Below are 16,659 nucleotides of genomic sequence, written 5' to 3' on the forward strand. Positions count from 1 at the left end.
ACCGTTTCTGTCGTGATGATGACTGTGAAGAAAAAATGATGGTGACGATGATGATGATGTATGAGGTCTGGAAGGCTGTATCGAAAGGGGAGGTTGAGCCTACCTCCAGCAGCTGTGGAAAGCTTTTTGGAAAAATCTAAGACTTGAAGGATGAGTGTTTTTCAAATGCGTAATGTGGGGAAAAGCATCTAAAACAGGAGGGAGTAGCATGCAATGAGGAAGACAAGGCAGCCGCCAGACTGTGCAGGGCCCAGGCTCTGCCTACGGGCGAGGACCCTGCCCAGGGCGCCCCGGGCAGCTGGCACAGGCAAGGCTCATAGGTGGAAGCATCGTGCTCCGGGTTTCAGTGAGAAGCACAAGTCTAATCCTCCACAGAGGGACAGCGGTAAAGTACCCAAGGGGCTGAAGAGGGGCTCTGCAATCCTTTTGGGCCAAAGGAGCTCTGTGTCCTGCCTGCCGGAGTGACTGGGGGAGTCCGGAGCTTCTCACTCAGTGTCAGAGCTCTGGCCTCTCTGGCTTTTCAGCTCAACAGTGATATAGTTTCCCCTTTTCGTTTTTAAAGGTTCTGGACAAGGAGTCAGGAGAGCTGGGCCTGCCTTGCCACCACCTCAAGCAAGGGACATTGTTTCTGGTGCACCTTCTAAGCCCACAGCTGAACTTGCTCTGCATGTGGAGAGGGGCAGTTACTTTGTGGCGTTGTTTTGTGATATCAGGAGTCCCCAGTAGAGAACCAGGGTGTCAGATAAGGGGCAGGTGTCCGGTGAGGCCTGAGGAAATGAGGCTCAGATGGGGGATTTAGTTAGGTTGCTACAAGAGGCAGGTGCAGTCGGAGCCTAGGGAGCCTGCGGTGAGATTCCCAGACGGCCTTGGGGGAGCAGGGGCGCAGCCTGGCGTCTGGTTACCAGGGCGGCGTAGGGCAGGATGTCAGAAAGCAATTCAAGGAACCCTGTCCCCTCCTGAGTTCCCAGAGCTGTATGTGCCCCTGTCCCCTTGAGGCTGGTGACTGGACAGGGAGCCTCTGGAGATGGCCGCACGTGGGAGATCAAGATGCTGGTGAATCTGACCAAAGTGTCTGACAGGTACGGAGGCACCGTGCTAAGCTCCGTGCGTGGGTTTGCTCTGTAATTACATCAGTTCTAAAGGTTAAGTATAATTATTGTTTCCATTCTGACTTGCCCTAGGTCACCCAGCTCGAGAGCGCAGAGCTGGGATTCCACTGCTCGCACTCGGACCCCAGGCAGGTGCCCCATGGGGAGGAGCTGCCTGGCAGCACCCCTCCCCCCTCCCTGGCCTGTGTGACCTTAGGTTTCATTGACTAACTGCCGGAGCTGTGAGAGAGGAGAGCCAGAGGGACGAGGCGGACAGCAATGGCCCTGTTAGAAAAGCAGCGGATCGCGAGGTCTCTGTAAAATGAGCTGTCAGCTCCTTCATCCGGAAAATGAGAGGGCTGGGCCCGATGACCCCGAAAGGCCCTTCCAGCTCCGCAGTAGCGGGAGTTCTGGTCTGTGGGAACGGGGGCCTAGAGTGAGTCCTCATGTGTGTCCTTGTGTTCGCTCGTTGCCCTGCCTGGCAGGAAGATGCTCCCGCAGAACCCCGATCTGGCAGCTCTGGGAATTCACCCCCAGCAGGGACAGAGACCTAGTCTGCTGCTGTTGCCATCGGGCCTTCGTGAATTCATACACGGGACAAACGCCACGCGTCAGTGATTGGTGTGAGCCCTGACTGTAAATAGGGTTCATCTGTTTGGCAGTCGCAATGGAAGAGCCCCGCTCAGATAAGTGCTGGTCCCTCCCAGGTCATCAGATCGTCAGATCATCACACTGAGGTCAGTTACAAGCCCCCCTAGCAGATTCCTCTGGGTGCTTTCTAGAAAGGCTGTTTTTTATCCTAAACAAGGCAAGAGTTTTGTGCTAGGCTTAGGCTCGGTGCCCTCCCTCGTAAGCCGCATACCGCCCCCTAAGTCAGAGACTTCTCGCCACTGTGAGGAGTAGGACATGAGCTCAGAGAAGTTACGCAACCACCACGAGCTGTAGCACCACAGAGTGGAAAGCACCTGGGCTTTGAACTCAAACGGATCCAGGTTCAAATCCTCACTCAGCCATTTAACAGCAGAGTGGCCTTCAGAAAGTGGTTTAACCTCTCTGAAACGGATTTGTCTCATCAGTAGAAATGGAGCCAGTGGGGCCACTTATGGCACCTAATCTATAGCATCACTGCCAGGGTCAAAGGAGATGTGACAGGTGACCCACCTGGCCCTCAGGTGCTCGGTACCGGGTAACTCCCGTGCAGTGGTTAGAAACAAGGCCTCTCTGCCTGCCTGGGTTTCTGTCCCGGATCCACAACCTGTTAGTTTATATCTTTGTGCCTTGGTTTCCTCATCTGTAAAATGGGAGTGATGATAACACCAACTTCATAGGATTTTATCAAGATTAATTTTTTTAAAAATTGCAGTTCCTGGCACATAGTAAATGCTACCAACACCGTCAGCACGGTGTGTGCCGCTGTTGGTGTTTTACTCTGGAGGAAGGCGACCAAGTGAGGCGGAGGCGGCCCGGTGAGCGTTCAGAGGCCAGCAGCATGAAGGGTGGGGAGCAGGTGGGGACAGACCCAGTGCGGTCCGGGTCTTCTAGGGACTTGAACATCAGATGAAGAGCCCTCATTCAGTCCCTTCTCTCATCAGTTTGGAAACACATGCCTCGCCCGTTCTGTAGTCTGTCGCCTTCTCTTCAAATAGCATCGCCCGCCATCAAGCAAATGGGGCCTCTGTGATGGCAGACACTCATCAAGTGACAGAGCTGGGCGACTCGGTAGTTATGTTTATTTTGGTGACTCCATTCTCCAACTCCTTAAATTAGCTGCTGGGCTAACTTAAGAGACTTCTGTGGTGCTTAGCTAGCAGTTTCTTCAGGACTGCCAGTGTGCATTTGAAATTCCAAGTGACTGGGGGACAGTTTCAGCCAAACCATGGGGAAGGAAGCCGGCTGACCTCCCTTGGCCAGCACAGCATCACGGCCCACCAGGCCCTCCTGCCAGGAACAGGAGGCAGGGCGTTTGCTCCCTTTCTGTCCCCCATGGTCGAGCAGGTACCAAAGTCATCGTTCAGCTAGGCTTTGGCCGGCATCAGCATCACTGCGGGGCTCCCTGAAACAGAGTGCCTGGCCCCCTCACAGGCTCTGAGTCCCGAGGTCGGGGTGGAGCCAAGAACGTGAATTTCTAACAGGCTCTCGGGTGATGCCCAGGCTGCTGGTCCAGGGGCCGCACTTTCAGAATCATGGGCTCAGGCTGTTCCAAGAGCTTCCTGACGTCATCCCTCCCCCACCTCGGTCCAGGTCCACACCACCGACAGGTTCATTTCTTCACGGCTCTTCTCATTTGCCACACCCCTCCCTAAAACCCACCTCATTCTTGCGGCCTACACCAACCACACCCAGATCCCGTCGTCTGACATTTCAGATCCTGTCAGACCCAGCCCACGAGGGCTTTCAGGTCATATGCCCGTCTGTTTCTGGGGGCAAACCCCCTCCTCCCACGCTCTGGGCCCCACCTCTAGACACTCCCCTGGCCACTCCGGCCGGGATTGTTTGCGGAAGGAGCTTATCTTTCCCCACCGGGTCAAGCGCTCCTGGGTGGGGGACTGTGTGCACCCCACCTGTGTATCCCAGGCTCCTGGGACAGTAAGTGCTTGGGAAGTGGTTCATGAGTGAATAAATTATTGAAGGGATGCTTAACTAAAATTGGAAATTATTTCTCTGAGAGAATTCGAGTGCCTTCTCTGACTTGGCAACTTTACCTTGCTTTGTCTGCGTTTCTCTATTACTCATTTCTGGGAATATGTACAGCTTTTACACAAGGAGAAAAGTCTTTGGTTTGATTTAAATCAAATTAGCACAAGAATTATATAAGCATAGAGTGTTTAGGAAGACAGCCCTGAGTATAAATTCTGATTCCATTATTGATTTGTGACATTGGGCATGTAGTCAAGTTCTCTGGGCCTCAGGTTCCTAATCTGTAAAATGCGACCAGTTTCTACCTACCTCACAGAATTGTTATGAGGAACAAATGAGATGATATAGGTAAGTTGCTTGGCACACTGCTTGAAATATATGTAGCAGGTCCCCAGTAAATACTGGTGATTTTTGACAGTCGGCTTGCCAGGCAAAATAGAGATTAGGTGTTTTTTTCACAAGAGTTTTAATAAAAAATAATTCCATTTTATTTGAAAAACAATAATAAATAAACCATTCCAGGATTCTTTCCCCTATTTTAATGAATCAAGGACACACCAAATTCAATTTTAAAAAACTACCCCAAAGGACTAGTAAACTTGATTTATATTTTCTTTACCAGTCACATCTATTTCATAAGTCCGACACTTCCGTTAAAATACTATTAAGTGAAAACAGGATTTTACAGTATTTGTGATAACCTGGATCTCAACATGATAACTGAAATTATCTCCAGCAAAGATAACTATTTCTCATTGTTTTATTTCCTCTGATATACCAGCTGTATCTTTACTGCCTTCTTCCAGTTGAGTAAAACCCTTCCCCTCTGAGTTTGTGGTTTTGAGTCCGTGAAAATGGCATCTGTGTCTCCAAAGGCCCTTCTCATCTTGAGGTTACTAACTGGGGTGCAGGAAGGAAGGGGAACAGTGGGCATCCGGCAAGTGCAGCAGCCCTGGAGAGAAACGCAAGAGGCTGTGTGGCTCTGGGGGCAGGATGGGATGCAGGCTGCAGTCACCAGCGGGACACACCCTCTGACTTGCCATCAGGAAGACCTGAGAGGTCCCCTGGAGGTGGGAAGGTCCCCATCACCAGGGCAACCTGAGCTAAAGCCACCATGCTGGAGGATCTGCGATTAAATGACCCGTTGGTGCTGATGTTCCCATCTATCTAGGATTGCGGTTTCTTCTCTAACATGACATCACTGTGAGATTGTTCCGGAACTAGAGAGGCCTCTACAACATCCTGGAGGTACTAGATGCCGCTGAACTGTGCACTTCGAAATGGTTAAAAATGGCGAGTGTATGTTCTGTACATTAGACCATAATAAAGAAAACAGGTGACGTCTTGGACAGAATGACCCCAAGGCTGTGTCTAGTGGCGTGTGTTGTTTCTGAGGGAGCACATCGCCTGGGTCATCCGACTATTGAGCCAAAGTCGGGCCACGTAGACCCTCACTCCCTGACTGGGGGGATGGCTTGCTACGTGGCGGTTCAGGCATCCATGAGAAACTGCGCTCCTGGAAACGTACTTGGTGCCACGGGAAGATGCTTGTAACGTGCAACAAGAATTTCAGCTGCGTGTCATGTGATCTTAACTTTACAGATAAATCAAAACGTTAATACTGTTCATCCCCGCCTCGTGGGATTACAAATGGTTTTGATTCCTTTATACATTCCTCAAGTCATCTGCAAAGGGCATGAATTACTGTTAGAATCGATAAAAACGATTTATAGCAAACAATAAATAGCAGTACTTAGGATTTGTAACCCCCGGCGCGGATATGACGTGCTGCCGAGCGCTGGTGAAACGGAGCAAGAGCTGGTTCAGAAAAACCAGTTTATAATCCGGAGTCAGCCAGGGCACAGAGGGGCTCAGCCCTGCTGTGCCTCAGTTTCTCCATCTGGAACGGGGGCATAAGAACCACAGCCTGCTTCACAGGGCTGTGTGAGGGCAGATGCGGCCGTGCAGGCGGGGCGGGTGTTGACCGGCCTGTCCCCGGAGCTGTTTTCCCGGCCGCTGAGTGTCACCCTGCGCCTTTCCCAATCTTCCTGTTAACAGAAGCTTAACGACGCTTATGAAGTCGCTGAGCGCCGCTTACCCAGTAACATAAGAACTAACTTCCAGTAGCAGTGCCGCTTCCTTTTTCTCATCTCTCTCCCTATGGCCTTCATAGGAGAGCATTTTATTCATCTGAGAAGGGACCACCTGACTTTTGTTTCCTGCTGAAGGAGACGGAGATGAAGCCAGTTTGGCTGCAGGAAAGCTGCGCGCCCCCCTCTCGCCCCAGGAACCCGGGCTTCTCCAGGGGATCGGGCTGCTCCCCTTCGCAGGAGGGAGCATGTGTGTCCCCAGAACCATCTACACTGTTGAATTTTCTGGAATATCAGAACATCCAGACTAAGGAATCACAACACTATAATCATTTTTTGTTGTTGTACGAGTTCCAAATAAGAAAACAGTTAAAGCCAGAGAACGTAATTGTGCCTGTTCCTAGAGTCGGATAGCTGACGTATCTTTGCAAACTGCTCACTGAACTGCGCCTCTGGCTTCTTGCCAGCCCTCAATGAGATTTTTACATTTCTTAATTATTCAATTACTACCCATAAGTAGGGGTTTAAAATCAAACCCAGACTGCTCCATAACAGAGTATTTCTTGAATCACGAGTACGTATAGTAAAGGAAGCTGTCCATGCTGGGAAACCAGGATGGTAGGACAGGGGAAGCGTAAGTTTCCAGTCCTGCTCTGTCCTGGGTTCGGGTCCTGGCTTTGGCATGCACTGGCTCTGTGAGCATGGGCAGGTCACTTCTCTGGTCTGTGCAATAAAAATGGTGGCAATACCCACCTCCCAAGGTCACTGCAAATCTAAAGGAAAGGAGACTATGCAAGAGAAAGTGCTCCGTCTGCTGTAACGCCCGCTGCAGTCGTTGGTTCAATCGTTCATTCTTTGTTTGCTCAGGTCTCAGCAGCTGGAGAACCCATTAGCTGGGAAGGAAGATCCTTCTGACAGCGATCGGGCCAACGCCTCGGAAGGCAACCCCAATCCTGAAGCCCACCTGCCCTCCATCTGCCTCAAGCAGGTGTTCCCCAAGTACGCCAAGCAGTTCAACTACCTGCGCCTGGTGGACAGGATGGCCAACTTGTTTATCCGGTTCCTGGGAATCAAGGGGACAATGAAGTTGGGACCAACAGGCTTCCGTACCTTCATAAGGTCAGTGAGACCAGCCCTCCAGCTTGGGCTGCGGGCAGGGTTGCGTCCAGCCCCACATCTGGCTGGTCCCATCTGCCCGACGGGTCCTGGGAGGGTCTGTGGTGCTGGGTCGGTGGCCCCTCTGGGGCTGGATTGGCCCAGTGTCTTATCTGTTGAATGAATTAATGGATGTTTTGACAGCATTCACGACTTTATGCTGTGGTTTAAAAACAATTCTGTGCTACTCTGGACGAGGTCCTTAAACCACATACAAATAATTCCCCCCTGGACTCAGACAGACCTGGGCTTCTTAAACCGGGCTGACGTTGTCCTAGCGGCACATGGCTGCGTGTGGCGCATTTATTGAGCCACAGCCGAGGGACAAGGCACATCTTCCCAAAGTGTCAATTTCAGGAGAGAAAAGTTAAATAATTCAGTCCATAAATAATTGAATACATTTGCTCTACTATAAAGATAACGAAGTTATATTATAGAGTGTAATACACATTTTGCACGATTTTAAAGATAAGATGAGGTTTTTGCTGATGCCTACAAAATAAGCCATTGCCACTTAATCTCCTTAATTCGTTACTTGCCTCTACCCTGGGGCACTTGGGGGAAATACAGGAGCACTTACTAGCCGTGTAAGCCTTGGGCAAGTTAGTGACCATCTCCGGACCTCGATGTCCTATAAAACGGGGTGAAGCTGCCCACACCCTGGGATAGCGCGCTGTGCGCCTCCGAGAAGCCACCCGCCAGCGTGTGATGCTGCCGTGGTTTTCCCAACGTCGGTTTTACTGTTTCCACCTTGCACCTCAAAGCCGCGTGCGCTTCATGGTTTATTCACTAAAGCAAATAATTAGAAGTCTTGACTCGGAAACCACTTTTGACCCACTTTTCTCTACGTGAATTTTACAAACTCTAACTCTAGCCCTCTGACAGGGTGATAAACGGAGCAGCAGCAGGAATTTTTGCCATTTCAGTAACCCTGAAGGAGTATTTGCTCGGTGATTTTGAGAAGGGCTTTGTGTTAGTTTCAGGGGCAAAAGGAAAGCCCCGTGGAAGAGCACAGGCCTTCGGGTGTGGCTTCAACGCCACGCGCATTACTGTGTGGCTTCGGGCAAGTCCCTTGCCTTCCTCTGCGTCTCAGTTCCCTAATCTGTAAAATGGGGACAATCTCTCCTGCCTTGCAGGGTTATTATGGGGTTGGGATGTAATATGTCATAAAACAGCTGACCCAGTGCCCAGTTCGGGGGAGCTGTTGGTTAAATGGGAGTCTGATGATGATTGTTTCCATTAGGCAGAGGAAATTTTCAACAAAGACACATGTTGTTATTTCCCTGAGAATGCCACCTAACATGATACCCTCTGACTCATTTAGGAATTGCATTTTGAAGTGTAGTAATGGATACCCGCCTATAAATAAATGGTTTAGATAGTGTGATTAGTTTTCTGTCATACAACAGGAAGCCTGGCAGTGGGGGTTCTAGGGCTGATTAATGACTCCACAAAGCGATCGACACCCCACTTTCTGTCTTTCTGCTCATCCATCCTAAGCATGGGCTTCCAGCTGTAGAGTTGCTTGCAGTCACAAGGTGGCTGCTCAAATTCCGGCCATCGTGGCCAAGTTCCAGGCAGGAGAGAGGAAGAGAGGAGGGTGAGCCAAAGGCCTCTGCCAAGTGAGTTAGGCTGCTTTACAAAGCTTTCCAGAAGCTGTATCCCGTGACTTCCACTTCCATCTATCTTCTTGGCCACTGCCATCTGCATGGGAAGCTGGGAAATAGGATTTTTCTGACTGTGTACACCCTCTGCCCCTTTGTGATTCCTGTGGCTTGGGACATAGGGAGACAGCTCAGTGACAGGCCCCAAGTCATGCGGGCTCTTGGGGCACCATGGAAGTGTGCAGGGACCCAGAGGATGGGGAGGGCAAGCAGCCTTCTCTCAGCATGGCACGTCCAGGGGCTCAGACCTTCCAGAGCAAAGGCAGGAGCTGTCTGGGCCCTTCCCAGCCCCTGCACCATTGCACAGAATCCATTCAAGACCCACAGATTGAGGGGTGGCTGGGCTTCGTGTGGACAACAGCTTGAGTGCTGCAGGAGACCCTGGCCCTGGGAGACCTGCTCTGTCTCAACCTCCTGTGGGAAAGGGCCAAGCCTGGTGTAACCTAATAATGTCTCCTGAGCACCTGGTAGCCATAGGACAATCAGAGATAAAGAATGGAACCCCACCTGCCCTCAGGGACTCTCAGTCTAACAGCAGGCGGGGAACAAATAATTAAATGCAATCCTTTGGCAGAGTCATGGGGTAGCAGACAGAATAGGGGACCCTTCGTCCGCCTGGTAGAATCAAGGCAGGCCCCTCCAGAGGAGGCAGGGTTTGGACTGTTATAAGTGGGAGTTTGCCTGGGACTAAAGGGGGGTACCCAGTCCAGGCAGCAGGGAGAGCCCAAGAATGGCCCTCATGAGTGGCTCATGATCCGAAGTTAGAGAAGTTTTATCATCCAAGCTAAATTGATGGTAGAAACTGAAATGCTTCTTTTATTCTAATAAAATTCGACTAAAATGGAAGAGAGAGGGGAGATCAGAAAAACTAGTGTACCGTAAGAATCACCATCTCAGTTGCCTCTGGGAGCAGGTGGGAAGCAAACCCAAGCCAGTGGCTGGATCTGGAAGGAGGCGAGGCTGGGGCCTGGCAGCCTGGAGAGCTCGCTCTGGGGAAGGAAAGGCCCTGCTGGGCCCTTAGCCCCAGAGCTTTGGGTTTTTCAAGAGAAACTAGAACTACTGATTTCTATGTAAAACCTCAATACATGCAGGTCAGTGTTGGCCATTCGGAAACTAATTTTTAAACCCCGTGTGGGTTCAGGCAAAACATGACTGGCCGTAGGGACCATCAGCGTGTGACCTCTGGTGTGAGAAGCCAGGGCGGGCGTTAAGCAACTGCTGTGTCCATACACCGCCCTGGGAACAGAATTGGGAACGGTTCTAGCCAAGAAGATTCCTAAACCGCTCTCAGACTCGAACGGGGTGATGTCAGAAATATCGCTACAAATCTGTCTCTGTGTGATCAGCTTTATGCTTTCCCATCCCTTTGTTCTCTATAATTAGGGGCATTTGCATGAAAAACCGATTTTGTGATGTTAGAGACTGTTAGGTCCTGCGGCCGTCACTCCCAATCTGTGTCAGTGGGAGAGACAGTGACCGTGAGGAGGGAGCACAATGTCTCCAGGTGGGATAGCGGCCGCGGAGCAGAGGGACTCAGACAATGAGCCCCCCACCCCGCGCGGGCACGCACACACACGCACAGACACACACACACACGCACACACATGCACACCCAGGAGCAAATGTCCTGAGTAATTAAGATGCAGGAAGAAATGGGGAAAACGTTGCACGGCCATTAATAGATTTTTCCTTTTTCAAATGTACCAAGAGATCCCAACAGCAGCTTAATCATAAAAAACGATGCTCTCTGCCTTCGGATTTATCTGAGTATGTTCAGCCTTGCCAGCTAAATTTAACAGCGAGCATTTTCTCTCGCTAACAACTATTCTCTCCCTCTCTCCTTTGCACTTCGTTTAAATTTCAATTCATTATGAATTAATAATATTTATACCATATGTTAAATTGAACCAAGTGCCCCTCTCTGGAGCACTGCCTGGGAGACACACACGCTGGCTGGTAGGCCCTCGGTTTAGGGCCCACGCACGGCAGAGGCTGAGCTTGGCTTTCATCTCCGCTACCCACTCTCTCTCCAAGTTCTTCGAAGGGAACTGGAGGGAACCAAATAGTAAACATTCCAGCTGGATTTATTTCCAGTGACCACCTCTCACAGTGTGCTGCGCAGATCAGCAGTTTCAGGAGTGAATTATGCTAATGCCGCTCCGGCCATGTCCTATTTTTCTGTTCCACCGGGAGATGAGAAATAATGAACTGTCGTCCTCTTGTCTAGACGTAACTCTGTCTAACCAGCTCCTCGTGTCATTTCCTCGGGAGGCACATAATAGTAGCACATATCACCATGAATTAAGTGCCTCTTTTCTCTGTCTCTTTTTTATTTTTATTTCCTAATAATTGCTGGGGTGTGGGGATTCTTCTCTCTCTGAGAAACAGAAACGATGTGATGCCTCAGGTTGACAGCTTCCTTTGAGGGAAACGCATTTTTGCTGTTTTCCTGCGCCTGGATTGCTAATTTGGGGGGCGTCCTGTGTAATTCACTAAGAACGATGGTTTCCGAGCGTGTCCCCCATCGGGGTTTGACAGCAATTCGCACGCGCTGCATTTCCACCTCTGGAGCCTGGAGACTAAACAGTTTGCCAGGACCGGGCTGATTTCTAGGCAACGGAGGCAGCTGGCCCACCCCCTGAGCATTGCTGCCCCGGGCGGGCTGATCCGCTTGGAGATCCCTGCTCATCCCCTCTGTGGCCTCTGATCCTGGTCTCCTTTTAAATTAGAGAATAGTTTTCTCTTTTGCCTTTCCCCCCCTTCTGCCCCCTTTTCTCATAAGGAGATATTAATAGGCTTCATAATGGGTAGCTGTGGGGGATTTTATTCTCTGAGAAGCTTCATAGTGCCTGAGAATGTTCTGGAATGGAAGCGTAAGGGGCCTTGCCTCTCCTCTGTCATTAAGTCCCGGGCGACTTTGAAAATCCCCCTCTTTGATGATCTCTTCTGGCAATATTGTGAGAGTCTACACGTAAGGTATCAATAGCCTTTAATATACTATACACACCATAAACCAGAGTTGCCTTTTCCCTCGCCCTTAGATGTTTAGATGGTGGTTTGTTTTTTTTAAAACAAGTATTGATCATTTGTTAGCTTTCACCTTATAGACACCTCTCCAAGAAAAATAAGCTCCTTTTCTGCACAAAGAAGGATGAACAGAAAAGAAATTCTATAAATAGGATTTTGCGGAGTGGGAAACGTTGGTGTCTAAATTTCCCACGAGATGTCAGTAGTTGCTGAGGGGAAATGGGGATTATCGTCTCAAACCCTACTATACTTGGGATCCTAATGCACTCAAATGACTTGTGATGCTCTCCCATCACCTCTGCCCAAATTCCTTTGATTCTAAAAACAAAACGAAACAAAATATTTCTTCAAATCGGTTCTACGTCGTGGAGGAAGGCCGGGAGCACTTCTCACTCCCCCACACGTGCCAGGCACTGAGCTCGTCCTCAAGATATTTTCGCACAGTGAGCAGCCTGATTCTTGCTGCATAAATAAGGAAGTTTAGAGGCAGAGAGCACCAGCGACTTGCTCCAGGTCACACAGCAAACTCAAGATTCAGACTCAAGTTGCATTCGACTCCACAGCTCATTTTTCCCATGTACATTTCTAGCCCATCTTTTCCTGGGAATTTTTCTGGCTTCTCACGGTACCATGTTGCTTGGACTCTTCTCAGGAAGAATTTATCCTTTAGTCATTTGAAGAACTGCATCCCAGGCTGTAAGGGGAAACTGTCCTCAACGACTAAAAACTACCGAGGCTTCACATTTTTGCCCCAGGCTCCTAGATCACTTCCCCCTCCGAGAGTGGTACCCGAGACTGACTCCGCACTGTGTCACTCGCTGGGCCCAGGATACCGCCCACACGTAGTGGACACAAATTCCGCATGGACCTGATGAATGGGTGAAAATTCATTCTAAAGTCTTGACCCCGGAGCCTTCCCTTTTGGAATCTATTGAGAGGGTTTGATAACCACAGGGACAGACCTGGGAGAACCTGTCTCCCAGCGACCTTGCCATCTTCCCCAGCCTTGTTTCCCAAAGGTTCCCAACAGGGGCTCTCTAGAGGCTCCAGCTTTCCTGTGCCCCGCCTGAGACTTTGTCTTGAATCCTGGCTTCTTCCTGGGTCCCTGGGCTGAGTCACCTCCCCACTTCTTCCCAAAGCTCCCAAGTCCACTACTCTACCCTCCAGGGGATGACCAGATGTGAATCCCAGCTGTGTAATTTTGGGCAAATCACATCCCTTCTCCTGAGTCTCAGCTTACCCATCATTGGAATGGGACTAAGAATACCTCCCTCATAGAGTGGTTATAAAGACCCAGAGCTAATGGGCAGGAAAAGGCTGGCATGCAGGTGGTGCCCCCCAAAATGCCTACAGAATCAAAATTCTTTTCAAGCCCTTCCTGTCTGCTGCAGCCAGCATGGGGCCCTCCCGTCCCGGCAGCAGATGTTGCGATCAACTGTACTTGCAGACAGCACGAGGGAGGACGAGTTTCCTTGGAAAAGGGATAAACGGAGAATTCTTTTTGGTAAATTACAGCTCCTGCTAAAGGTTTGACACTTCTATTTTCTACCTGTCAGGGAAAAAATAACTGCATACCAGTGGTCAGTTCGGTTTCACTCTTTATACTTTAGTAACCCACAGAGCAAGCCAGCCGAGCTCCTGTTCTGCGGGAGAGCAGGGAGCCCAGGGGACACTGATATGATAATTAGAGAAAACCGTGACCAGGCCTGATGAAGCCTCGGAAAGGAGCAGCGCAGATTGTAGGAATACTCTGGGAGGGACGGGAGCCCCGCCCGCCCGGCAGAACCCAATAGAGATAGTCATCTTGGTGACGGGCGACAAGCTCTGCGTCCACTGACACACTGTTACTAGGGCTCAATAACTGTGCGCTGATGTGCTTTGAAGTCTGCCATGGTGACTTGTGATTGAAATACGGAGCCAGCCCAGGAGGAAGCAGGATGTGAATTGACAGCTTGAGAAATCTGCATGCGGCTGGGGGCCGGGGGGAGGGGGCACACGACACAGACACAGATGGACACGGGACAGCAGGGGGCAGGGAGCGGGCGAGTGTGCCGGCATTTAAGGAGCACCAGGGAGCACCAGCCTCTTGTCCAGCACCCGCCGGCACGCTTCCACCCACCCTTGTTGGTGGGTGCGTGGGTTTGGAGAGGAGCCTCTGAAATGCCCAAATCTTGCTTGCCAGTCAACCCCCGGCCTGCCGGGTTCCTAAGGGAGCTATTCACACAAGGATGATGACACTGGAAAATCAGAGGACCGCTTTATCATTAGCTGGGGCGAGGGATGTGGACACGTCCGGAAAGTTGAAAGCCTTGAATGTAGTTCAGACAAATGGACAGCTGGCCTAGAGGTCTAGCTTTCAGGACTTTCAGGCAAATCCAGCCCGTGTTGGGACTCACCTCACAGCAGGATCCTTGCAGGAGGGCAGAGCACCTGGCCAGGCCCGGGGCTGCCTCCAGGCTGCACAGAGCCGAGCGCTGTGCCCACACGGTGACTGGCAACAGCATTTCTCCAGACTGAACAGGGCCACCCACTGTCAGGTCAGCCTCGGGCAGCCTCTGACGGGGCCGAGCTGGTTCCAGTTCCAGAAGGAGGAGAGAAGAGAAGAGAGATCGGGAGGGAACCGACAGTTGTCGTGGACCAACCAGGTGCCAGGCACCATGTGGGCTCCTCATCTCATCTTCACAGCAGCCACGTGGGTGGGTATTATTATCTTCCCTCAGAGACCAACAAATAAAGGCTCAGAGGTTTAAGTAAATTGCTCATAGTTGCCTGGTTGGCGTGGCTCAGATTGAGCATCAACCTAGGATCCAGGAGATCACAGTTTGATTCTTGGTCAGGGCACATGCCCAGGTTGCAGGCTTGATCCCCAGCAAGGGGTATGCAGGAGGCAGCCAACCAATGACTCTTATCATTGATGTTTCTCTCTCTCTCTCCCTCTCCCTTCCTCTCTCTGAAATCAATAAAAATATATATTTTTTTAAATTAATAAATTGCCCATAGTTACAGAATTTTAGTCCTGGTCTGTCAAATGCATGAATCTTGCTCTATTTTGTGTGCCAGACTGCCTCCCCACATTTTCAGGCCAAAAAAGAAAAGGTAAAAAGAAAGAAACAAGTGGGGAGGAGGAGAATTCTAAGCACCCTCTGTCACTTGGACGGGGGGCACCATTGCTGACATGGGACTGAAAACCTGACTCTCTTGGCATCTCTGCTCCTAAACCAGGGGGGCATCCGAAGCTCACAGGCCTGCCCCCTCCCTCCTCCTATCGTTTCCCGGCGACTCCCCTAAGGTCAGGACTGAGCATCAAGGGGCCCCTAGCAATGCTGCCTCGGCCCACACAAAGGGGCATGGGGAGCCTGTGCCTCCTGCTCTGTGCGTCTTGGCCTCACTGTGGCTGATCCAGGGCCTACATAACACCTTCAAGCGGCAGACTAAGACGGGTGAAGCGTGGAGGCCTCGAGTCCCTGTCTGAAGATCAGGCTCCAGGACTTTTCTGGTGAGCGTTTCCTAGGGGGAACCACTTCTGCGCAGCAGTGACACCTTCGGTGGGTACCCGTGACGTGCTGTTATCACTGGGTCATCTGAGCGTGCCGCCACCAGCCACTGGAACCGGCAGGAGAACACGGCCCGGCAGGCCCAGCTCGTCTTCCTTCTCTAGACACCAGTGGAGGGGAAGGGGAAGGCCCATGTGTGGGGTGTGTTTTTGGATTGTGGCGTCCCGTTTCCCTTGCAGAGCAGACAGAAACCTATGCTGGGTGTCTAGGGAGTCTGGCACCTGTGACTATGATGAAGACTGCCTGTTTTTGTTTTGTTTTGTTTTTTAATTCTCACCTGAGGACATTTTTCCTATTGCTTTTCAGAGAGAGTGGAAGGGGGAGGGAGAGAGAGAGAGAGAAACATCGATGTGAGAGAAACATCAATTGGTTGCTTCTGGCACGTGCCCTGACCAGGGCCGGGCATTGAGCCTGCAACCGTGGTACATGCCATTGGCCAGAATCAAACCTGGGACCCTTCAGTCCTTTGGGCCAATGCTCTAACCACTGAGAAAACTGACCAGGGCAAAGATCGCCTATTTTCTGGTGAGGAAACTGAGGCTCAGGAAAGGGAAATTGTTTAACCAGGGCCATCCAGCTTCTAAGTGGCACAGCCAGGTTTGAATCAAAACTCGCCTTCCTGAAGTCCTTGCTCTTTGCAGCCCATTAAAACTCCAATTAGCCAAATTCCAGGAACCCCCATGCTCTAACCTCAGTTTACATTCTCAGTCTTCTCTCCCACCATCCCCAGCCATGCAGCCTTCAATAGTTCCAGACACAGAGGGAGAGCCTGTCAGGCAGGGAACACAGCCTGGGCAAAGGCAAGGAAGCAAGACGGACGAGACAGGTCCGGTGCAGCAGTGACATGTCCCTCCCTGTCTTTGGCAGGAATTGCAAGCTGAGCAGCAGCAGCCTGTCCATGGCCGCCGTGGACATCCTCTACATCGACATCACGAGGAGGTGGAACTCCATGACCCTGGACCAGCGGGAATCAGGTACCTGGCGCTGGCCCCCACCATGCCCTCGGGGGTTCAGACAGGGGTGGGCCGGTGGTACATTTCCTGTTCCTTCTCTTTTGGGGTCAAGGTAGGGGAAAGAAGAAAGTTATTCCATCAGCTTGAGGGATTAAACTGAATTTGAGCTCAGGGGCACTGTTTGCTACAAGGCTGTGCCCACCCAGATTCTAATTCCCCCATTAGAATCCCTTGTTTTTGCTTAAGGCTTTAATTCCATTCATACTGGAAATACTCGGTTATCCGTTCATTCGTTCCTCCCTCCACACACTCTCGCCGAGCACATGCTGGGCCAGGCCCTGAAAAAGCTCCCTGACAAGTGGGAGGCAGATGAGAACACAATGCTAGTGCCGTGGGATGTGTGCTGTGGGAGGAAAGGCAGAGAGGCCCTTGGGGCACCCAGGGAGGCTCTTGGGGCACCCTAAGGAGGCACTCCTAATCAAGGGACTCCC

The 16,659-nt window shown here is 51.1% G+C and overlaps 2 protein-coding genes across 2 annotated transcripts in view; one reads left to right on the forward strand and one right to left on the reverse strand.

Annotated features, from left to right (window-relative positions):
- TTLL11 (tubulin tyrosine ligase like 11) overlaps positions 1-16,659 on the forward strand; it is a gene marked incomplete at its 5' end in the record, with an annotated part of 175,079 nt that overhangs the window by 132,193 nt on the left and 26,227 nt on the right. The window contains 2 exon segments of the mRNA XM_081150650.1: positions 6,683-6,934; positions 16,083-16,189. Of these exon segments, the coding sequence (XP_081006776.1) occupies positions 6,683-6,934; positions 16,083-16,189 (359 nt within the window).
- ZFP37 (ZFP37 zinc finger protein) overlaps positions 1-16,659 on the reverse strand; it is a 308,781-nt gene that overhangs the window by 33,773 nt on the left and 258,349 nt on the right. The window lies entirely within an intron of this gene.

This window comes from Miniopterus schreibersii, assembly GCF_964146895.1.
Source record: "Miniopterus schreibersii genome assembly, chromosome: 11".
Lineage (NCBI taxonomy): Eukaryota > Metazoa > Chordata > Mammalia > Chiroptera > Miniopteridae > Miniopterus > Miniopterus schreibersii.